Below are 24612 nucleotides of genomic sequence, written 5' to 3'. Positions count from 1 at the left end.
TCACATTCACTAATCAAAGTCATTCTATGTGTAAGTGTGCGTGCGTAGCCCATTCACTATCTCCATCCATCCTTCACTCCTGCAAGATGGCTGGACCTTCATTGTAAATACACACCTGTACTCTATCTCCCTCACCTCATTGTAGATTGTACGCTCTCACGAGCAGGGTCGTCTTATTTTGCTTTAATTATTGCATTGTTAGCGTTGTTACTTATGACTTGTGTTTTGAAACTGTAAGGCGCTGCGGAATATGTTGGCGCTATATAAATAAAGATTATTATTATTAAATGCCCCGAGACTGCAGGGCGTGGACCCAAATCCGGAACGCTCTGCTGTATCAATCACAGTTGGGACCATCACTCTTCCTCGGCACTACATGGCGCCCGCTGAGATGTACGGCGCTTCAGAACGTTCACTGCGAAAACCAGAGCAGCGAGTGGAAATAGGAGGAGGGGAGACTATTTTAGGTTTTGCTTTTTTCTTTCCCCTCACAAGTTCATTGTGGTGGCCATAAACTGCAAGGACTATGGGGAGCACATTATACTGAATGGAGGACTATGGGGAGCGCATTATACTGAATGGAGGACTATGGGGAGCGCATTATACTGAATGGAGGACTATGGGGAGCGCATTATACTGAATGGAGGACTATGGGGAGCACATTATACTGAATGGAGGACTATGGGGAGCACATTATACTGAATGGAGGACTATGGGGAGCACATTATACTGAATGGAGGACTATGGAGAGCACATTATACTGAATGGAGGACTATGGAGAGCACATTATACTGAATGGAGGACTATGGGGAGCACACTATACTGAATGGAGGACTATGGGGAGCACATTATACTGAATGGAGGACTATGGGGAGCACATTATACTGAATGGAGGACTATGGGGAGCACACTATACTGAATGGAGGACTATGGGGAGCACATTATACTGAATGGAGGACTATGGGGAGCACATTATACTGAATGGAGGACAATGGGGAGCACATTATACTGAATGGAGGACTATGGAGAGCACATTATACTGAATGGAGGACTATGGAGAGCACATTATACTGAATGGAGGACTATGGAGAGCACATTATACTGAATGGAGGACTATGGGGAGCACATTAAACTATATGGAGGTTGTTAATATTAGGAGGGCTATGTGGAGATGGGGCATTATAATATTAGGAGAGCTATGTGGGAGCCTTTACACTTTATGGAGAGTTATGTGGGGGCTTCAGTAAGCAAAAATTGATGCAGATTGTTCCTCCTACTGGATCCTCGTCTTTGAAAGGTGGACCGGGGTTATTCTGATGTGACATCCCCCTTTGATAAATACTTTTTTCACCCCCCAACAAAATAGATCACAAAACTTTTTACTTGGGATTCTCTACAATTAAACCTTGGGTGAATATAAGTGGTCAGTGATATTAAAAATGTACAAGGTGAAGCTACTCCAGATATGGGCACAGATTAGGGGGGGATTATATGGGCACAGTTTCAAAACGCCACAATTCTGTAGCCATCCGCCACATCGACCAATTCTGCTTATTAAAAAAGGTAAAATGACATGAAGCAGATAGTAAATTTTTGGACAATATTTAATTCTGTGATTCTCACAAAGCAAGAAGAAGTGTGCAGACAGAAGAAAGAAGACCTAATACTTTTTCTTTTGTTCAAGATAAAGAACAATAAAACAAAATAAAGATGAAAAAAAAAAAAAGTATATATCATTTGTTACATTTTAATTCACAATTAAAAGGAAAAAAAAAAAAAAAAAAAAAAAACTAAAATAAAAATGGAATGTTGAAAGTTACCAGCTACTGTTTTGGTTAAAAAAGCTCAGGTGATAACAGGTCAGGAATAATCTGGTAGGATTCATGTGGAACATTGGTAAACTGGTTACAGGACGAGATACATTACAGATATATACAAGACAATACTTATTCAAGCACAACCACTACAGACCTCTAAAGCAGAGGGCTATAGGAGGCAGCATTATGTCGGATGACTTCCCCCTCCTCCCCCCAAAAACAACAAGTCCAGCGGCCAACATATCATTAGTCAGAGAGAATACTTTGGATTTCGTGAAGAGGCGATTTCATGTCCCGTCTTCCATATTGGCCAGATTGCTCTTTGGTCATTCATTTCTTAAAATTTTCCAACAGGAGAAGAAATCTTGGAATTTAACATTCAATTCGAACCCAGTAGAACATGACTCCGAGCAGCACAAAGAACTAAGATTGGAAGAATTAAAATATTAATATAATGAATAATTATAAAGAGTCATAGAATGAGAAGATTGTAAGCCGATAAAAATAGGAAATAAAAGGACTAGTGAGAAGCCTTGTGGCACTTTCTCAGGGGCGTTAACTACAAAATTACCACCCCTGAGGAACGGATAGATGAGAAAGAGCAAATAAGACATCGATGTTTAAGATTAACTACAAGAAAATGGGTTCAACCGAGATTGTCAATATACTTACTGTCCAGCACAGAATTGCAAATCCGAACCATGCTACACCCCAAGCGTGACGCCACAGTGGTCCAGCAATTTGATCATAACAGCCCTTTAATGAAGAAAATCAGAGACATGTATATTAGAAAGGTTCTGCTTGACAACTCATGAAAACAGACTATGCTAGAGACACACTAGGGCTAGAACCAAGTTTAAGCAGATGCCCTGGCGAGAGAACCCAAGCCCATTGTTACCATCTGCTTTAGGGTGTGTGCAGACGCTGCGGAATCCGCTGCGGATTAATCCGCAATGATTTTGCAAAAACCGCAGGTCAAAAGACCTGCGGATTATCTGCGGTTTGGTCCTGCGGATTCACCATCTCCACAATGGTGGCGATAGGAACCCGCTGCGGATTCTGCAGAAAGAATTGACATGTCACTTCTTTCTGCGGTTTCAAAACCGCAGCAAATCCGCGAGGATTTTTCCACAACGTCTACACAGCGGTTTTTTTTTTACCATTCATTTGAATGGTACTGTACACCGCAGCTAGAACTGCTGCGGGTCCGCAGCGGAATCCGCAGCCTGTGCACATACCCTTACAAGAAGAGAGCATATTTAGCCATATTATAACAGAGCCACCACAAGTCCAAGTTTGCATGGTCAGGGAGTCCAGCCTAGGACTGACATTAACCAAACCTGGGCCAATGCTATGTGACAGGGCTTGGGGATCCAATGGTTTTCTGGGCAAATATACTTTCCGCTTCTCACATCAAGGATATAGTAGTAACGCGACCGAGCAGGAGCAGGCCAGCTTCACATGCACGACAAAGATTCAATGGCTCACTGAAGGCCTCGCCAAGAGAAGTTGCTTACGTTCATATACAAATATCCATCGACTCCGAGTCTACAGAGCTGCAGATTAGTCGGTTGTCCATTTAAGTCCATGACGCAGCATTGCCGAGGCCAAGGATAGGCTGCATCACTGTTGAAATTGCGGAATACAGAACTGTATCGCTGCCAGTCTAGAGGACCGTTGACCCCGCAACATTTTTTCTACAAAAATAAATTAAATACTTTATTACTATTACAATAGATTTGAGCATTTTGCACGTTGTACCAACTGTGACTAAATACCGTATACTGTTCACGAGGAGGCGTGAGGACAGGATACGGGTCTAAAGAAGTCAATGTCAAATTCCACTACGAAAACCTATCCAAATATTTTTCCATATCTTGAAGTTTCAATGCGCTGGCCTCAAGTTAAGAGGCAGCACAGTAATATTTTACAGTATTTTCAGTCGAACTCCAATTTTTATGACTTTGTTCTTGTTAGTAAAGTCGGCCATATGATTCATATAACTTGCTTGGACTGAAAATTATTTCCCCTTATCGTTTCATAGATATGCACGCTCGTCTCTGCCGACCGCGATTGTGTTCTCAAAAGGGGAGTCACTGTTAGAAGCGGTGGCAGACTATATAAGAAGGTGAAAACAAAAGGATTGAGCATGTTGAAATTTAACATGTCTGACCCGTCATTTCTCCCACATAGTTTCGTCAGGGAAAGAATCAGAACACCTCCCCCCCCCCCCCCATATAGACTAGGTGGTCTTCATATAATGTGTATACCCTTAACTGATGTCACCCACTGCTCTTATCATACAGATGGGGCCATAAATGTAGAATAAACAAAGTACCAATAACATCAGGTTGTTCCAGGTGGCAGTCACTCCGTTAGCTTTGATCTGTTCGTCGTTGTTGTTACTGGGATTTTGGTTCTGGTAATATTCCAACATTTGCTTCAGGAATAAATTAGGAGTGAACTAAATGAAGGAAAAAAAACACAGTATTACAGAAGCAGAACATATCCTTTCATCAATGCCCTTCGCTTGTTTTGCCTTTTTTTGGACTAATTTAGTATGTGGATTTCAATGAGATTTGTGCAATACTTCTTTACGCCTGCGGGGGAGCTGCAGGTGGAGTAAACAGTTGCTTCCAGTCCGTGCTGGACTAGGATGCCAAGGGCCAACCAGCAACAGTCTGGTGGCCCACTGTTCAGCTACAGGCAAATATCACATTACCCTAACCCAAAAATGTGCCTCTATTTCTGAGAAATAATAAATCGGGTAGTTTGTTAGATGGAGGATGAGATGACGCCCTTGTCTGTACATGTATTAAGCTAACTACTCATAGGTGGAGCGGAGTCTCCATTCTTGTATGGAGGCCCACCAGAGGATCCTCCTGTTCTCCTGTGGGCCAGTCCAAGCCTGCTTCAAGTTCTCTCTATAGCTTACAGGCTATTCGACAAGACTCGCCATCATGTTCACGTCATGGGACACTTGTAAACAAATGGGGATTTTCTAAAGTGGACAACCCTTTAAAAAAAGGTATTTTGAACAACGTGCAATATATCAATTAGGACAATCTTTTGTAACAATCGCATAGTTTATGGAAATATTGATGTACAGTAAAAGCTCCTGGAGGAGCAGTTCCCTATTGAAGCACAGAGGGCGGCGTTACTGATCAAAAGCATCAGAAAAGGGGGTTCAATTTTTTTTTATTTTTTTTTGTGGTGGGTGGGGACTATAGGCACCAAGTTGATTGATTGTACGGTTGGGCAAAACAATCTTTGCGGCGATACCCATCTGTCACCCATGAATACTTACAAAATCTCTTTGCGTTGCTGCAACGATGGCAGATGCAACTTCAAAGCAATAAACGATGAACATCAGGATTAAATACTGAAAAAAAAAAAAAAATAAATAAGTCATAACTGAACCACGCCATAAGCTAAAAGTAAAACATTGAACATCTGCTTCAGGGTCTCCACCGTTTTGGGCAGGGTCAGACTGGCGTGCCAAGGGCCCACCAGTAACTGACTTTGAGGGGGCCCACTTTTCACCTGCATACAAATATTACACTACCATCGTTCACAAATTTACCTACATCTCTGTATAATAATAAACTGAGTAGTTTTAATAATGAATGATGAGATGCTGCTTTTTCTGTACAGAGTGAATCAAGTGAATCATATCAAGTTCAGTCCATGCAGTGGGGTTGGGGGCCCAGATCTGCACAGGGGCCCACCGGAGGATTCCCCTGTTACCCTATGGGCCAGTCCGAGCCTGGTTTTGGGGATCCCACAACCACTTCCACCCATCCTCTCTGCCCACTGTGTCTCATATCGAATCATTAAAGTCCGTGACCCTTTAACTAGATAAATACAATTTCTTAATTCCTTAAGAAGGAAGTTTTGCTGTTTTTGTTTTTTTTTTTTTAAATTTGCTTGAGGCATTGAAAATACTGAGTCTTGATGCATTCGCCGATTAGAGAAATCTATACATAGCTCATTTCTGACATCACAGAGGTGGAAATTCACCCATGTTGCTGTTAAAGGCGTTGGCTCAGAGCTGTCGGTGTTTCTCACAGTCTCCCTATCTCCTGCCTACACAGCGACCCCTCCAGTTCTTGGCAGGTCAAGTGAACAGAAGGGAAGACACCATCACCTTTATTTTTGTCCAGAGGCTTCCACCAACCTTAAAAGGGACGTCTTGTAGAAAACAACCCAAAAACCATCCCAGTCAAGAAGTCCGTATGCAAAGTAGACCAATAGCAATACTGATACCTCTATTCACTTTCCATTAAAACCATCCATTTCATAAGACTATGACTGCTGAAAGTCAGCAGGGGCATTGAACGTTCTTGGGAATCATGAAGATCAAAGTGGCCAGAATCCTAAATGATCAAACCCTTTGAGAAAAGTTTTTGGACACCAGCCTGTGCGTTGTTCTGTGTGCAAGAAAACATCATTAAATTAATTTTCGTCACTAAGGACCAGGGGCAACTCACCGCCATTAACATCCTCCGATTTGATTTCATGATGCCAGCTATACCCAAGATGGAGAGCAAGAAAAAGCAGAAACCAGTGAATATGCCAATCCATGCCGCTGCAAAGATGTCGTCATTGTTGGTGGCTTCTAGAAGGGGGTAGAGGCGATTTTGGTCTGTCACAAAGAAGATGCACTCCGCCGTCAGGGCAAGACCAGCCAGCTGGAGGGAAACAGAGAAAGCCATCAACATTCAAAAAAAAAAAAAAAAAAGCCACAACTTCTAATGGTCGCCTGGAAAAGTACGGGTTAATAGACCACAGCTATCAAAAAGCCTCCATGACATGTCTTGCAAAGGTGCCTGTCCCAGCTGGAGAAGAAGACCTAGGAGTTCTTGATTATCATAAACTAAAATATATTACATGGAATGCCAGTCAGCTGCTGCTAAAGCCAACAGGAGTTTGTGTCGCAATATAAAATATGGCAGAATAAAGGTCAGGGCACTAGTTGTTATAAACGTCATCTAGTGATACTCAGATCTTCATTTTAAGGCCAAAATGTCACTCAGCCAATCACCAACCTTTAGTTTAAATTTTTATTTTTTATTTTTTGGAAAAATAATTGGGATGTAGAAACCCCTGAAGGATTGTGATACATGCACTGGCCACGGGTCTCCTAATCAGAGTGCAACAGTCTCAAAGAAATATGAGAAGCAGTCAGGCGCTGGTCGGAGAACCGCAGCCAACGGAAGAGAAGGTCAGTAGACAACTGGGCTACAGCACCACTGGAAGAAAAAAAAAAAATGGATTAAGGATCCATAAGATTACAGACCTTCTCTTCCATTTCTCACCTGGATACCAGTCTGGTGTGTTTCTGCACCACACCGTCCCTGACCACACAAGGTCTACAGGGCCCCTACGTGGAATCAAGTGGTTTTTCCACAATGAATCACTGGAGGTATAGCAATTACAATTTTTTCCTCTCCGCTACATTTAGCGGCCCATGCTCGGATCAATGGTCACAGACTTCTGAACCAGCCCTTAAGAATAGGACTAATCAGATCACTTCTAGGTTACTAAGGAAATATCACTATCTTTCTTGGATCTTCCTCTACTCCAGCTGGGATCAGTGTTCCTCAGTTGTTTCACAGTCCATGTGAAGGACCGAGACAAGAGTCAAAAACATTTCTACTTACACCAATGACCACATTGCCGAGAATCAGAATCACTTGGAAACAACGAACTCCTGAATCTCCCTTCATTTTGACAAGAGTGGACAATCTACGAAAGAGGAAATAACGAAATGTTACATTTCCAGAGTAAAGTATTAGATACATTGTATACACACACACTACAAAGGTGATATCAGCTCAATAGACCTGTAGGAGGACCATTGTGCACCACGGCTCTTGTCCATGACAAAAGCTCATTGGCGACTACCAATGATCTAGGTCATGCCTTCATTATGGACAACTGTCTGAAGATCCAAAGAATGAAAAAAAGGATGGCGTCTCCCTAAGTGCCCTTATAACTATGCCCAAGACAGTCATCTTATATTGTGGTTTCTGCAAATGTCAACCTAGGACTGATTTTTAGTGATGAGCGAGTGATGGGATAGGGCGTTATCTGAGCACGCTCATGTGCAAGTAGTATTAGAGCGCACCAAATATCCTCTATGTTCCAGTCCCCGCGGCTGCATGTTTTTTTAAGCTGCTCGACAGCCACAACATATGCAGGGTTTGCCCGCCTGTTTAACAATCCATGAATGTGTTGCGGCTGCTTAACAGCCATGAGATAAGCAGCTGCAGGAACTCGAACATAGTATTGAAGCATGCCGAAGATACTCTATTAGCACCTGAGCATGCACCGATAACACCTTATCCCAGCACGCTCGCTCATCCCTACCAATTCTTTCAGTAAGGCTATGTGCTCACGTTAGCGTTTTTAAACGCTCAGGAAACTGATCCCCTTCCCAGAAAACACGTGTCTTTTTCCGCGCGTTTCTTGCACAAAAGACGCGCGTTTTCTGGGAACATTGGGGAAGGCTAAAAACGCTCAGCAATGCGGAAATTAATGAGCATGCTGCATTTCTAGCCGCTAAGCGATTCCTGAGCGGTTAAAAACACATGCATTGGCGCAAAAAGCCAAAACGCATGCAAATTAATTTGAAGCTTCTTTTAAGAGTTTCTGCAGCGTCTGAGCCGGCACAAACGCTGCGGAAACACAAAAAAACGCAACGTGGGCACACAGCCTTAATGTGTTGTGACTATAACCAGATGGTCCTAAAGTCATTTTGGCTTCCCACAATAACCAGTCCTTACATTTACAAAGGCCACCTGCAAAATGCTTTTTTTCCCTTTCTAAGGGTATGTGCACATGTTGCGGATTGCTGTGCAGATTTTTCCCTGCGTTTTACCTTCGGATTCACTGCGGATTTCACCTGCGGATTCCTAGAATGGAATAGGTGTAAAAACGCTGCGGAATCTGCACAGAGAATTGACATGCTGCGGAAAATAAACCGCTGCGTTTCTGTGCTGAATTTTCCGCAGCATGTGCACAGCGGATTTTGTTTTCTATAGGTTTACATGGTACTGTACACCACGTGGAAAACTGCTGCGGATCCGCGGGGACAAATCCGTAACGTGTGCACAGACCCTCACCCTTCTCTATTTTCTTGCTGACATATTGGGGGGGGGGGGGTAACATACTTTCAGCTTCCATTAAACTTTACTACCCAAAAGTTGAGAATAAACACTACTAATTCTTTCAAGTCCAGGGGTGTCCAACAACAAAAAAAAACAAACAAGCAGTGCCAGGCTCTACCTCTTTGATTTAAAGGGATAGTCAAGAAATAGGAAAACATGGCTGCCTGTATGTAGTGTTGCGGCTCGCTCCATTCACTACAATTGGTCAGATTTGTGCTCAGGAGCGGCGTTTCTACAAAGAAAGTTAATGCTTTTTTTCCCTTTCTTGACCTGGTCAATCCCATTAAATAAAAAGTGGTTGAACAAGATATACATTATAAATCAGTTTTCTTCACCTGTTCATAGGCTGTGTCTAGTTTTTTTTTTTTTTTTAGGGGGGGGGGGGGCACATGACATACATTAGTAGGGCGCCCTTTGTTTGTGGGGTTTATCTGTAGTATACAGCCCCCAGCCATTTAAAACTATACATATCAAGACAAAGCAAACAGGGAGATCTGTTGCAATGAGGGGTTTTTTTTTGTATGCAGGAAAACCCAAAACACAAAAACAAGTTGTCCTACACCTGCGACCCTACACTCAGTCGCTGTCCCGGCCTGACTGCATTCCTAAACGTCACGTATCACATTCTCCTCACCATGGTCCTGTATACTTATCCTGACCCCACACAACCAGTCACCTTTCTATAGGAGGTGTCAGTTCTCACTCATGTCCCTTATTCAGGTGGGACCGATGCCCTTTCAGCCGAATACCACATTCCTACACAGAAGTGTATAATTCCTCGAATTCAGCCCTTACCCCACCTACAGGTACAACACGAAGACACAGAACCAGTATGGAAATTCAGAGAAGGCTGGAGCCCAAATATTGCTTATGATGCACTGAAGCTCTGACTAGCGCCTCCCTTGCCCCATAGGTTGTGTCTGGTATTGCAGATTAGGCAGAGGGGCTCTGTTTAATGCACTAAAGCGAATGGAAAAATATCAATAAAACATTATCTGATCTCAGCTTGGCATTGATAACCCTTGTATCCCACCATTGAGGTGTACGCTCCTAGTGGGCACCACATCCGGCTTCTCCCAGATTCTTACTGTCCAAATTAATCCATGTACAGCCATATTAGGAGGTCGGTAATGAGAAGCGGTTCCTGAATCCATCTATTTATTTTCCATTCATCACAAAAATAAATAAAATCCTCATTTACTACAGATATTGATCCAGATTCATCATTTGCTTTTTTTTTGTGCCAAATTCTTCAAAAGAGCTGATGCGGTTCATGAAGATGGCACAGAATCAAAAGTGGGCATTTTTCTTGTCTTGAACAATTTTTGCGACATTTTAGTGCAAAAAAAGTTTTGTTTTTTTTTTGTTTTTTTTTTGCAAAACAGAGCCAAAATACACCAAGGGAATGTGGGAAGGACTGAAAAGGTGTTGCATCAAATTCTGCATTTTTTAAGTCTAAATTGAATCACAGGAAAAACATCTGGAATAAACAAAGTGGAAAAAAATAAAAATAAAAAAAACAGGCGAGCGCATAAAAATGACAAAGATGGATATAGAGTAATGAATTGTGTACAAAAAGAAAAAAGGTGTAAACAAAAATTACGCAGGAGACAGGCACAAAAGCAATGATAAACCTGTTCCATTGACAAAAGAAAAAAAAAAAAAAAAAAAGAAGAGAAAAAACAAAAAGTCTAATATTTGGGAAAAAGGTCACCAACTTAACAGAAAGATGTAGCAGAGCTGAATGTGTCACTTTTTTTTTTTTACACTTTTCCAGTAGTGTAAAAAAAAAAATAAAAAAATAAAAAGAAATCTCAATGCAAAAATAATGTTTCAATTCACTGAAAGCAAGAAGAATGTGAACAGGTATCTCGACGTTACACTTCTCACAGAGGAGGGTTTGTCATCCTGTTTAGACATTCTTCTGTGAGGTTATTACACCACTCTCCTCTCAGGACAGTTTGTTACAATGTCTCAGTGCAGGATGTTTAGGTCACAGAGCTTGGTCTACAATAATTACCATGGTAGTAAAGCGATGTGAAGGGACAGGGGTTCATTTGTCTGTTTTACTCTGGATGTAAAGTGAGGAAGTTCACATTCATTTCATGCAAGCAGAGATCTTAGAAATGGTGAGAAAATAACAAAATATCATAATAGCAGAACTTTACGATAAGACAGCGCGGATCTGTCGCGTCTTCCAGAGACTTTTTAGTGACTGCTTCGTCGAGGATCCGGTGTATCCAAAGCCCCCCAGGATCCAATCAAAAAGCTCCATTCATAGAAAGCAATCATTACAATGGGGGCTACGACAAATCCTTATTAAAATAAGTTTAAACAAAATAAATCACTAAACCCCCCCCCAGAAAGTGATAATAAATAACGGGGGTGACGATGAGTGAATTGGAATTGGCATCCCCGTCCACCATCACCGTCACGTACAATACGGGGCGGGGGAGGTTTCTATTATTTTCCTAAGACGTAGACGGGGCCGCACCTAGAAGCCCTAAAGCAACAAACGCTGCAACAGAAATAACCGCAGCGATGGCCGCCGAGCATCATTCGCATTCTTATGGCCGTCGTACGGGCAACTGAACAACACGCCATAGAAAAAGAGGCCGATGTACACTTAAAGGAGACCACAACCCAACAGTCACACCTGGGCCCTGGCACTTAGGGAGGTCACCAAAACCCCTGTGCCACGCAAGACAGCACCGGTATACAGAATAACACGTGGCATTTAGGGCCCTGTTCCAGATTGGGCATTGGGACCCAGGAATTTCATTTTCTGACTCTTGGGCCAATATGACCTATACTAAATACAGTCAGGTAGGCCTTATTTAAAGGGCCAGTACACCTAAAGGGACAAGCTTAGAGTAAGCAAGCGGTCATCATGAGAGCGGCGCCCATCACTCACACAGACAATAACCCTTCAGCTCATTTCCATTTACTGTGCATTTGAATGCAATCTATTGTTCCCTGGTATCAACAATTTCAGGTCCATTTTCATAGTTCCAGGAACACTATACACATTTCCAGCAGACAATCTGCTTTCTTAGCTGTAAAAATGCTGCTTCCAAGATGTCGGTTTTCTGCAGCATTTTGCTGGATGCGAATTACGTGTATGATGTGTCCACTGCGCATGTGTAATAAAGTTAGTTTTAGTTACCAAAAATGCTGCAAAAAAAAAGCAGCAGAGCCCGTTTTTCGTGTTTTTGAACTCTGTCATTGCTTCCTAGGAGCGGAAAAAAAAGTCAGGAAAAGACAAACAAAAACACACAAAAGTGTGCAGGATAATTCAGAACCCTCATAGCTTTTGCCGATACTGTAAAACACAATTTTTTTTTTTTGGTAGGGGGAAAAAAAAGAAAAAATGTTGCACGTGAACGTAGCCTTATATCCATACAGGTCACGATATCAGGTGCTCCCCTTAGGGTGCGCGCACACGGTGCGGATTTTGCTGCGGATCCGCAGGCGTTGTACAGTACAATGTTAACCAATTGATTTTAAAAGCCGCAGTGCACATGCTGCAGATTTTTCCATGCGGATTTGCTGCGGTTTTAAATCCGCAGCATGTCAATTCTTTCTGCGGATTCAGCAGCGGTTCCATTATACAGGTGTCAAACCGCAGGTCACTTTACCTGCAAATCCGCAGCGTGTGCACTCACCCTTATAATGCTACAACACCAAGATACTGACTGCCGGGTTCGGAGCCCCTTTAAAAGTAATGATAAAAGAAGAAAAACTGCAAAATAGGGAAAGGTTATAACAGTGATGCAGAATGGACCCCACAGATGTATTAATATGCAGCAGAGCTGAACCTGTCAGTTTACAGAGAGACACTTTGTGCTTCATGATACAACGTTATGTGTTTGGATACTTCGGTAAATTTACTTGCTGATAAAAGCGCAGAAGTCACCGTGATAGATACAAAGTTGCAAACTCAGCTCACACATGCACAAGGCGGAAAAACTAGGATATATTAGATATAATCAGATATTTGTGAATTTAAAACAAAACAGATGCAATCATGCAGAATAACAAGTTGTTAATTACCAGAGAAATGTAGCAGAGCTGAATAGGAATTATTATAGGTCCCAGAGGTGGAATAAACCGATATTACGCCACTCGTGAGAGCACAACGAGCTGAATAATCTCATCACTAACTAGAACCACAGACAGATGTAGCTGAGCTGAGTTTGTGATCTCACTCTTTAGGAACAATAAAAAGGATCTTGGAGCGAAGATATAGCTCTATACAAAAGAAATACAATGATGTGTACCGAACAAACTCAGCTCCACTACACGTACCTACATGCTGATGTAGCAGGGCTGAATTTATCAAACAAGTTTTTTTTTTCTTCACATTATTAAACTTATCCTGCAGCTCTAGAGAGCAAAAATGGAAATCTAACAAACTCTGCTCTGCTACATCAATAGATACCCTTAGATAAGGCTTCTCCCACAGACTCACCAGCCCTGGGTGCACACACCTGTCCTGCTGCTCCTCACCAATGGCTCACACACCTGTCCTCCTGCAACTCTTTAAGCCCTCTCTCTTGGAGCCCTGTGATTGGTCACAGGTTGTCATGTGACCCCCCAGTACCTGGATGAGCAGGTTGCAGCAGAGGCATGTCAGCTATTCCGCTGTTATGCAGGAATGTCACATTAAAACCCTCAGCCATTGCTGGAGAGACGAGCGATGATTCATGGGGGGGGGACCCAAAAATGTGTGATTCAGCCTTGTCCTGATCTGTGAATACAAATTACATATCTCGCGTCATTATATATCATCGCCGTAAAGATACGCGTTATATATTGATTTCTGGGACTTGTGGTTCCCCGACAGATGGAAACATTATACAAACAATTTTGTGATGGATTCCACTTTATGCCAAGTTGCAAAACTAGCCCCCCCCCAAGCAATAATGTAACATACAGCTCATCAGCCACAGTTCAAAATCCCTAAAAGGGCCTATAACTACTACATGGATTGATTGGGGAGACAGACTTTTAAGCTCTGGGTGAGCCTGAGACCCCCACATCCACTACAGCATCACTGCTGATCCTGGAACCCAACGCAAAATCCCCAATGTTGCCCCTATTATTACCAGTCCTATATGATCGTCGCTCTGCCAGTAATAGGGCTCCGGATCCCCATAAGGTGCCTCTTTATTCTACTATTAGTGGTCCTTGGTGTAAGACCCCCACTGATCACACAATGCAACATCCCCCCCAAAAATCTTACTCACCAGAGACAAAATTCCAGGTGCCTGAATGCTCACCCCCAAACCTCCTGGTGCCGAATGCAGAGGAGTGAAGTTCATGGCGAGACTTTATGACCCATTATTAATCGATTGGGAACTTGCAAAAAATTAAATAACAATTATAAACTTAGGGAGTGTGAACAGATGATACGAGGGTCCAGAGTTTGAAGAAAATTTTGTATGAGCAAAACAGGGATAGTTAGATACGACGTAAGTGAGGTGAGGTGTTTTTAGGGCATGGTTTAAACTGTGGGTATTGGGGATTAATCGAATTGTCCTGGGTAATGCATTCCAAAAAACTTGGCACAACACGTGAGAAGTCTTGGAGACGGGAATGGGAGGTTCAGATTATTAAGGATGTTAGGGTGTGTTTCCACGTAGCATATGTTTTCAGGCTTTGCTGCGGATTGAATGCTGTGTACAGCAGCGTCCAGATGTTACAGCATAGTGGAGGGGATTTTATAAAATCCCGTCTCCACTATACGTGCAGGGACGCGGGTGACACACCAGAAATTACGGACATGCGGCGCGTCTTTATAGACCGCAGCATGTCTATTTCTCTCCATCTCCACAAGATAAATAACCCAGTCTATCGATAGGATGCGCTGATTCCGCTTGTGTTCAATGAGCACATGTGGCATCCTCGCACGTACAACAGGGGGCGTCGCTTTGGCCGGAGCGAGGTTTCCGCTGCGTCCAAAGGCGCTGCAAGTACACAGCGTGGAAATATACCCTTAGTCTTACGTCATTAGCAGAACGGAGGGCACGGGTAGGGTGGTAGACTGAGACGAGGGAGGAGATGTAGGGTGGTGCTGAACCATGGAGGGCTTTGTGGGTGAGAGTGTCGAATTTATATTTAACTATATCAGATGGGTAACCAGTGTAATGACTGGCACAGGGTGGAGGCACTGGTGTAGCGGTTGGAAAGGAATATGATTATGGCTGCCACATTCAAGAGAGAATGGAGAGGGGAGAGTTTGGTAAGAGGGAGACCGATTAGTTGAGAGTTGCATTAGTCCAGACAAGAATGAATTAGAGGTTCTGCAGAGTCAAAGGTGAGGAAAGGTTAAATTCTAGAAATGTTTTTTGAGGTCTAGGTGACATGAGTGGGCGAGTGATCGGATGTGGGGAGTGAAGGAAAGATCTGAGTCAAGTAAGACGCCAAAAGAGCGAGCATGTTGCTGCAGAGTAATGGTAGAACCACACGGAAATGGCAATATCGGGCATAGGTTGGTTAGTGGTGGGTGGAAACACAAGTTCAGTTTTTGATGGGTGCAGTTTCAGATAGAGGGAAGACATGATGTTGGAGAAGGTGGTAATACAATCAATGGTGTTTTGTAGTAATGTAGGCGTGATGTCAGGAGCAGAGGTGTTTAATTGGGTGTCATCAGCATAGGGATGGTACTGGAAACCAAATCTACTGATGATTTCTCCAATAAGGGAAGTATACAAGGAGAAGAGTAGGGGGCCTAAAACTGATCCTTGAGGAACCCCAATAGTAAGAGGAGAGGGCCTAGGACTGATCCTTGAGGAACCCCGATAATAAGGGGAAGTGGAGAGGAAGAGAAGCCAGCAAAAGAAACAGTGAAGGAGCGGTCAGAGAGATAGTGCAAGAAATAAGTGAGAGCGGTGTCCTTGAGGCCAATGGAGCGAAGCATAGTGAGGAGGAGCTGGTGATCCACAGTGTCGAATGCTGCAGAGAGGTCCAGGAGAATCAGCATGGAGTAGTGACCATTAGATTTAGCTGTTAGTAGATCATTAGAGCCTTTAGTGAGGGCAGTTTCAGTAGAGTGTAAAAAGCGGAAACCGGATTGTAGAGTGTCAAGAAGAGAGTGCTCTGAGAGATAATAGATTAGCCGGGAGTGGACCAAGTGTTCCAGAAGTTTAGAGATGAAGGAAAGATTAGAGACAGGTCTATAAAGTTAGTTAGGTCTAGGGATGATTTTTTAAAGTAATGGATGTATGCTGACGTGTTTAAATGAGCAGGGAAAGATTCCAAATGAGAGATAGGGGTTAATTTTTTTGGTTAGGTGAGAGATGACAGCCGGGGAAATGGACTGGAGAAGATGTGAGGGAATAGGGTCACTGGTGCAAGTAGTAGGGCGTATGAAATAGTAATAGTATGAAGACTCATGCACACTGTTCATTGAACTGTGCATTTTTTGGCACATTTTTTCCCAATAGGATTTTGTAGGAACCTGGAAAAAGGTATGTAAAAAAACGCAATTGCATTTTTAGGTGCAAAATCCCAGCAAGAAGCATCTAAAAATGCAGCAAAAACACATTAATTAGAACAGATTGCTGTTGGAAATTCTGGTGTGGACACCTGTAGGTAAAATGAAGATAGGGCGCATGGGCGTACCCAGGATTAAAAATAGGGGGGGAGGGTCAAGCCATGGTTGTTCAGGTTGTAAAATTTTAGAACGAAAAAGGTGAATGAAAGGAAAATGAAAAAATGACCGCCATACACAACACAATCCGCTATACCAAGACCAATAATACCACATACAGGGGAAAAATACCACCACACCATATACAGATCACATAGTGACTGAAAAATACCACATACAAGGAGAAATACCGCCACACCATAACTAGACTACATATTCCGCCTCATAGTGACCAAAAAATACCACATACTAGGGACAAATACCGTCACACCGTGACCAGACCAAAATTACCACCAGACAGTGATTAAATACTACAATACTGATCATGAATACAAACCACAATACTAACAACACTATTATTACCACCAGTGCCATTATACACAGAAGCTCAGCGGCCCTTTAAAAGCTCGGCCAGGAGGTATTCTTAGATTGTGTACCCCTGCTTCTAGGGGAAGGGGGGCAGCTGCCCCACCCCCCCACGCCACGGTGGGTACGCCCATGATAGGGCGGCACGGTGGCTCAGTGGTTAGCACTGCCACCTTTCAGCGCTGGGGTCCTGGGTTCAAATTCCACCAAGGACAGCATCTACAAGGAGTTTGTATGTTCTCCCCGTGTTTGTGTGGGTTTCCTCTGAGTTATCCGGTTTCCTCCCACATTCCAGAGACATACTGATAGGGAATTTAGATTGTGAGCCCCATCGGGACAGCAATGATAATGTGTGTAATGTGCTGTGGAAATAATGGCGCTATATAAATGAGTAAAATTAAATAGAAAAACCAACACTTACGCTACATGGAAACGTGGCTTAAGGATTATTTACTCATTAATTTAAGTCTAGAGATCAGATAGCTGGGTTCTGTGGAGTTCAACAAGTAAAACAGATTAAATAGAGAAATGATATAATACTGCACACTATGTGCAATATACCCACTATTTTACTGCCCCTATGTGCAAGAATATAACTACTATAATACTGCTCCTATGTGCAAGAATATAACTACTATAATACTGCTCCTATGTAAAAGAATATAACTACTATAATACTGCCCCTATGTACAAGAACATAACTACTATAGTACTGCCTCTATGTACAAGAATATAACTACTATAATACTGCCCCTATGTACAAGAAAATAACTACTATAATACTGCCCCCTATGTACAAGAATATAACTACTATAATACTGCTCCTATGTACAAGAATATAACTACTATAATACTGCCCCTATGTACAAGAACATAACTACTATAGTACTGCCTCTATGTACAAGAATATAACTACCATAATACTGCTCCTATGTACAAGAATATAACTACTATAATACTGCCCCCTATGTACAAGAATATAACTACTATAATACTGCCCCCTATGTACAAGAATATAATTACTATAATACTGCTCCTATGTACAAGAATATAACTACTATAATACTGCTCCTATGTGCAAGAATATAACTACTATAATACTGCTCCTATGTACAAGAATATAACTACTATAATACTGCTCCTATGTACAAGAATATAAATACTATAATACTGCCCCTATGTACAAGAATATAGCTACTATAATACTGCCACTATGTACAGGAATATAACCACTATCATACTGCTCTTATGTACAAGAATATAACTACTATAATACTGCCTCTATGTACAAGAATATAACTACTATAATACTGCCCCTATGTACAGGAATATAACCACTATCATACTGCTCTTATGTACAAGAATATAACTACTATAATACTGCCCCTATGTACAGGAATATAACCACTATCATACTGCTCTTATGTACAAGAATATAAATACTATAATACTGCTCTTATGTACAAGAATATAACTACTATAATACTACCCCTATGTGCAAGAATATAACTACTATAATACTGCCCCTATGTACAGGAATATAACCACTATCATACTGCTCTTATGTACAAGAATATAACTACTATAATACTGCTCCTATGTACAAGAATATAACTACTATAATACTGCCCCTATGTACAGGAATATAACCACTATCATACTGCTCTTATGTACAAGAATATAACTACTATAATACTGCTCCTATGTGCAAGAATATAACTACTATAATACTGCTCCTATGTATAAGAATATAACTACTATAATACTACCCCTATGTGCAAGAATATAACTACTATAATACTGCCCCTATGTACAGGAATATAACCACTATCATACTGCTCTTATGTACAAGAATATAACTACTATAATACTGCTCCTATGTACAAGAATATAACTACTATAATACTGCCCCTATGTACAGGAATATAACCACTATCATACTGCTCTTATGTACAAGAATATAACTACTATAATACTGCTCCCTATGTACAAGAATATGACTACTATAATACTGCTCTTATGTACAAGAAAATGACTACTATAATACTGCTCCTATGTACAAGAATATGACTACTATAATACTGCTCCTATGTACAGGAATATAACCACTATAATATTGCCCCTATGTACAAGAATATAACTACTATAATACTGCTCTTATGTACAAGAATATAACTACTATAATACTGCTCCTATGTGCAAGAATATAAATACTATAATACTGCTCCTATGTATAAGAATATAACTACTATAATACTACCCCTATGTGCAAGAATATAACTACTATAATACTGCCCCTATGTACAGGAATATAACCACTATCATACTGCTCTTATGTACAAGAATATAACTACTATAATACTGCTCCTATGTACAAGAAAATGACTACTATAATACTGCTCCTATGTACAAGAATATGACTACTATAATACTGCTCCTATGTACAGGAATATAACCACTATAATATTGCCCCTATGTACAAGAATATAACTACTATAATACTGCTCTTATGTACAAGAATATAACTACTATAATACTGCTCTTATGTACAAGAATATAACTACTATAATACTGCCCCTATGTACAAGAATATAACTACTATAATACTGCCCCTATGTACAGGTATATAACTACTATAATACTGCCCCCATGTACAAGAAAACAACTACTATAATACTGCTCCTATGTACAAGAATATAACTATTATAATACTGCCCCTATGTACAGGAATATAACTGCTATAATACTGCCCCCTATGTACAAGAAAATAACTACTATAATACTGCCCCTATGTACAAGAATATAACTACTATAATACTGCCCCTATGTACAGGTATATAACTACTATAATACTGCCCCCATGTACAAGAAAACAACTACTATAATACTGCTCCTATGTACAAGAATATAACTATTATAATACTGCCCCTATGTACAGGAATATAACTGCTATAATACTGCCCCCTATGTACAAGAAAATAACTACTATAATACTGCCCCCTATGTACAAGAAAATAACTACTATAATACTGCTCCTATGTGCAAGACTATAACTACTATAATACTGCTCTTATGTACAAGAATATAACTACTATAATACTTCCCCTATGTGCATGAATATAACTACTATAATACTGCCCCTATGTACAAGAATATAACTACTATAATACTGCCCCTATGTACAAGAATATAACTGCTATAATACTGCCCCTATGTACAAGAATATAACCACTATAATACTGCCCCTATGTACAAGAATATAACTACTATAATACTGCCCCTATGTACAAGAATATAACTGCTATAATACTGCCCCCTATGTACAAGAATATAACTACTATAATACTGCCCCTATGTACAAGAATATAACTACTATAATACTGCCCCTATGTACAAGAATATAACTGCTATAATACTGCCCCTATGTACAAGAATATAACTACTATAATACTGCCCCTATGTACAAGAATATAACTACTATAATACTGCCCCTATGTACAAGAATATAACTGCTATAATACTGCCCCCATGTACAAGAATATAACTACTATCATACTGCTCTTATGTACAGGAATATAGCTACTATAATACTGCCCCTATGTACAAGAATATTTCTACTATAATACTGCCCCTATGTACAAGAATATAACTGCTATAATACTGCCCCTATGTACAAGAATATAACTACTATAATACTGCCCCCTATGTACAAGAATATAACTACTATAATACTGCCCCTATGTACAAGAATATGACTACTATAATACTGCTGCTATGTACAGGAATATAACTACTATAATACTATCCCCTATGTGCATGAATATAACTACTATAATACTGCCCCTATGTACAAGAATATAACTACTATAATACTGCCCCTATGTACAAGAATATAACTGCTATAATACTGCCCCTATGTACAAGAATATAACCACTATAATACTGCCCCTATGTACAAGAATATAACTACTATAATACTGCCCCTATGTACAAGAATATAACTGCTATAATACTGCCCCCTATGTACAAGAATATAACTACTATAATACTGCCCCTATGTACAAGAATATAACTACTATAATACTGCCCCTATGTACAAGAATATAACTGCTATAATACTGCCCCTATGTACAAGAATATAACTACTATAATACTGCCCCCTATGTACAAGAATATAACTACTATAATACTGCCCCTATGTACAAGAATATAACTGCTATAATACTGCCCCCATGTACAAGAATATAACTACTATCATACTGCTCTTATGTACAGGAATATAGCTACTATAATACTGCCCCTATGTACAAGAATATAACTACTATAATACTGCCCCTATGTACAAGAATATTTCTACTATAATACTGCCCCTATGTACAAGAATATAACTGCTATAATACTGCCCCTATGTACAAGAATATAACTACTATAATACTGCCCCCTATGTACAAGAATATAACTACTATAATACTGCCCCTATGTACAAGAATATAACTGCTATAATACTGCCCCTATGTACAAGAATATAACTACTATAATACTGCCCCCTATGTACAAGAATATAACTACTATAATACTGCCCCTATGTACAAGAATATAACTGCTATAATACTGCCCCTATGTACAAGAATATAACTACTATAATACTGCCCCTATGTACAAGAATATAACTGCTATAATACTGCCCCTATGTACAAGAATATAACCACTATCATACTGCTCTTATGTACAGGAATATAACTACTATAATACTGTCCCCTATGTTCAAGAATATAACTACTATAATACTGCCCCATGTACAAGAATATACTGTAACTACTATAATACTAGTCCGTACTCATATAGACATTTACCTTCTGATCAGGAAAATTTATGGGCTTTATATAAAATACAAGACATATTTTTGAAAAACAAATGTCAAGTCTGACAAACAGTTACAAAGCTCTACTATTACAACAGGTAGTGGAGTTTAGTTACGAGATGGGAGCATTACTCAGGTGTTCTGGATATGAGCCAGAACAATAAAATAATCTCAATCCAATTACTTCGCTCTAATTCCGGACAGTACAGAATAATATGTTCATAGAGATTATAGAGCAGCGCTGATTACCGGGAATTCATTAGCTGTTGCATAAAGAGCTGTAAAATCATTATGGGGAGATGACGGCCACATCTGTCTGGTTGCCGGCAGAGCTGACAATCTATATTCCCCTTTAAGTGGTTTAAATGGGAAATATGGAAAAAGCCAACATATTGTCCATCTTGGAGCTTCTGGGTTCCATCGTGTCTGAGAAGACAAACTGAGGGTCAGGACTTGACAAATGTATCCCTTATTTTACCCATCTTAGTTGGCGTCACATGAATGCCTTAGCATAGCTTTATTACAGAATCTTAAAAGGATCGTTCCCAAGGACAAGGGGTCAAATGAGGTCCCATTATGATGTTGGGTACTGTCGCCCAAAACGATAGGGTTTGTTTTTTGTTTCTGTCCATTTCCACACTCCTTGGGTTAATACTTTGGTTGAGAGACCCAATACTGGTGCACGGTTTACCTCTATGGTGCCTTGTTCATGTGGATTATTGGGGTCAAACACCATATTGGTCTAGAAGTTATGGTCACAAGTGGCAAAGTATCAATGCTCAAAAGATTAGTGCCGAGTGGACACTTGGTAGAAGCCCGAGAAGTAAAGGGTGAAGAGCTGGGAGTGGTTGTGGGGGTTTCTGTAAAACCGGCTTGGTGTGTTCTCCGGGGAATGTGTCCCTGATAATGTGAGGAATGAAGACTTTCCGCATTTCAGGTTGGAGAACTTCGTGGACAAAGAAATGTATTTATTACTGAAAACAAGAGGACGATGAAGAAAAAGATGAAGGAGCCTCTCGAATATTCATCCGCTAAGGTGACCTGATGGATCGTCAACATAAGTCTTCTCCATCCCCCGATCCTGCATCTATAGAGGGGTGGTCTGTTTTTAAAGAGTCGGGCGATGGAAGCCATGTCCATGTTGCACAGTGGGTCTCGTTACTTCAGAATATGGAGGCACATTTATGTAGGAAAGCGACATTTTGCATTTGACCTGGAAGGAAGGCAGTAAGAGCCGTCATATAAGGCAGTAAGAGCCGTCATATAAGGCAGTAAGAGCCGTCATTTAAGGCAGTAAGAGCCGTCATATAAGGCAGTAAGAGCCGTCATTTTTTTTGCCCACAATGAATACATTTTATTAATTCCTTTCTCCTAAAGCTAAAATGTTGGACAATTGGACACCGATTTGATGATTAGGCATGACTATGTGAGTCTAAAGCCCCCGTCACACATAGCGATCTCGATAGCGAGATTGCTGTGTGAGACAGCTATCAGCGACCGGCCCCCCTGCCGGTATCACTGATCGTTTTTTTGATCGCTGGTCTCCCGCTGGCCAGCATGCATCGCTGCGTGTGACAGGCGGGAGACCAGCGATCAGCGCGCTGGTAACCAAGGTACACATCGGGTTTCTAAGTGACGCACGCCCCTTAGAAACCTGATGTGTACATTAGTTACCAGCTCCCTGCATCAGCGCGCTGGTAACGTACACAGCGACGCCGCGCGCTCGGCCTCGCTGGTGCTGATCGCTGGTGAAGCTGCCTGTTTGACAGCTCACCAGCGATCATGTAGCGACTCACCAGCGATCCTGACACGTTGATATCGTTGTCGGAATCGCTGGTGAGTCGCTATGTGTGACGGGGCCCTAACATGTAACGGTCAACATAATTATCAAGCGGATGAAAGGAATAATAAACCTAAAATGGGACTGCATTGTTACAGGAGTCACCAGGTTGTTTCTGCAGCCGGGGTTAGCACTGACTACTAGAGGACAGGTGGCCCCTAAATGGTTTGCGTTCACAATGACCATCAGTGTTGTCCGTGGTTGTCATGGATAGCACTCGTACCTATGACGGTATATACGACCATATTTAGGACCATTCACATGTCTGTGGTCAGCAGTGCAAAACTGGGGAGACATGTGTCTCAACAATCCAACTCTATGGGTCCATGAAAACTTTGGACCGCACTCGGATGGCATCACGGACTGTCAGAAAGGAGAAGATGAAGAAACTTTTTTCTTTGGACAAGAAGGTCCCTTGACGTCCATCTCAGTTCTTTTTAATGCTGAGACCTCCAGTGATCAGCAATGATCTCTACAGGAATGTGACAGCAAGTATATGACTTTTATACAGTGCCACCGCAGGAGAGAAGAGGAATTACACTCATCAATGTACTGTCCTTGTAATTCTTGGACATGTTGGATCCTCCAAAGCGAGAGAAAATCTTAACTTTCAAACAATATTTTTGTTGGTGCGAGCGTCTTGTCCTCATTAGAGTCCATTCCACATCAGCATCTGGGGATAACTAATCTGCAGGATAAATAATGTTATTATCACTCTGGCTATGTTTTATTAGTCCGCAGTTATGTATTTCATGCCTGACTGATGATGAGGAGCCGGAATGCTTCCATGAAATGAGTCATGAGACGTTTCCGTGTGTACTTGGCACACAGCTCCGATATATTACAAGCCTGCGCCAGGGGGTGATGCTCCATCTCCTAGTAAAAAGATAAGTAGTGCTCTA

The 24612-nt window shown here is 41.2% G+C and overlaps 1 protein-coding gene across 4 annotated transcripts; it reads right to left on the bottom strand.

The window, feature by feature from the left end:
* Positions 1-1586: 1586 nt before the first annotated feature.
* UPK1B (uroplakin 1B) lies at positions 1587-13609 on the bottom strand. 4 transcript variants are annotated; one of them, XM_073577091.1, is made up of 8 exons: positions 13461-13609; positions 7481-7565; positions 6308-6508; positions 5125-5199; positions 4156-4281; positions 3335-3514; positions 2490-2573; positions 1587-2240 (listed from the first exon to the last, which is right to left on the bottom strand). In XM_073577091.1, exons 2-8 carry the CDS (start codon positions 7544-7546, stop codon positions 2190-2192), a joined length of 783 nt encoding a protein of 260 aa, XP_073433192.1. In that variant the 5' UTR covers positions 7547-7565; positions 13461-13609; the 3' UTR covers positions 1587-2189. The 4 variants fall into 4 exon arrangements, with proteins under 4 accessions (XP_073433192.1, XP_073433194.1, XP_073433195.1 ...); XM_073577093.1 differs by having other exon boundaries at positions 13480-13524; XM_073577094.1 differs by lacking the exon at positions 13461-13609 and adding an exon at positions 13298-13321.
* Positions 13610-24612: the final 11003 nt, after the last annotated feature.

Source organism: Dendrobates tinctorius, unplaced genomic scaffold, assembly GCF_039654945.1.
Source record: "Dendrobates tinctorius isolate UK_male_01 unplaced genomic scaffold, ASM3965494v1 ptg000054l, whole genome shotgun sequence".
NCBI classification, from domain to species: Eukaryota; Metazoa; Chordata; class Amphibia; order Anura; family Dendrobatidae; genus Dendrobates; species Dendrobates tinctorius.
Note: the sequence above shows the minus strand (reverse complement) of the source record. Positions and strands in the feature narration are given on the sequence as shown.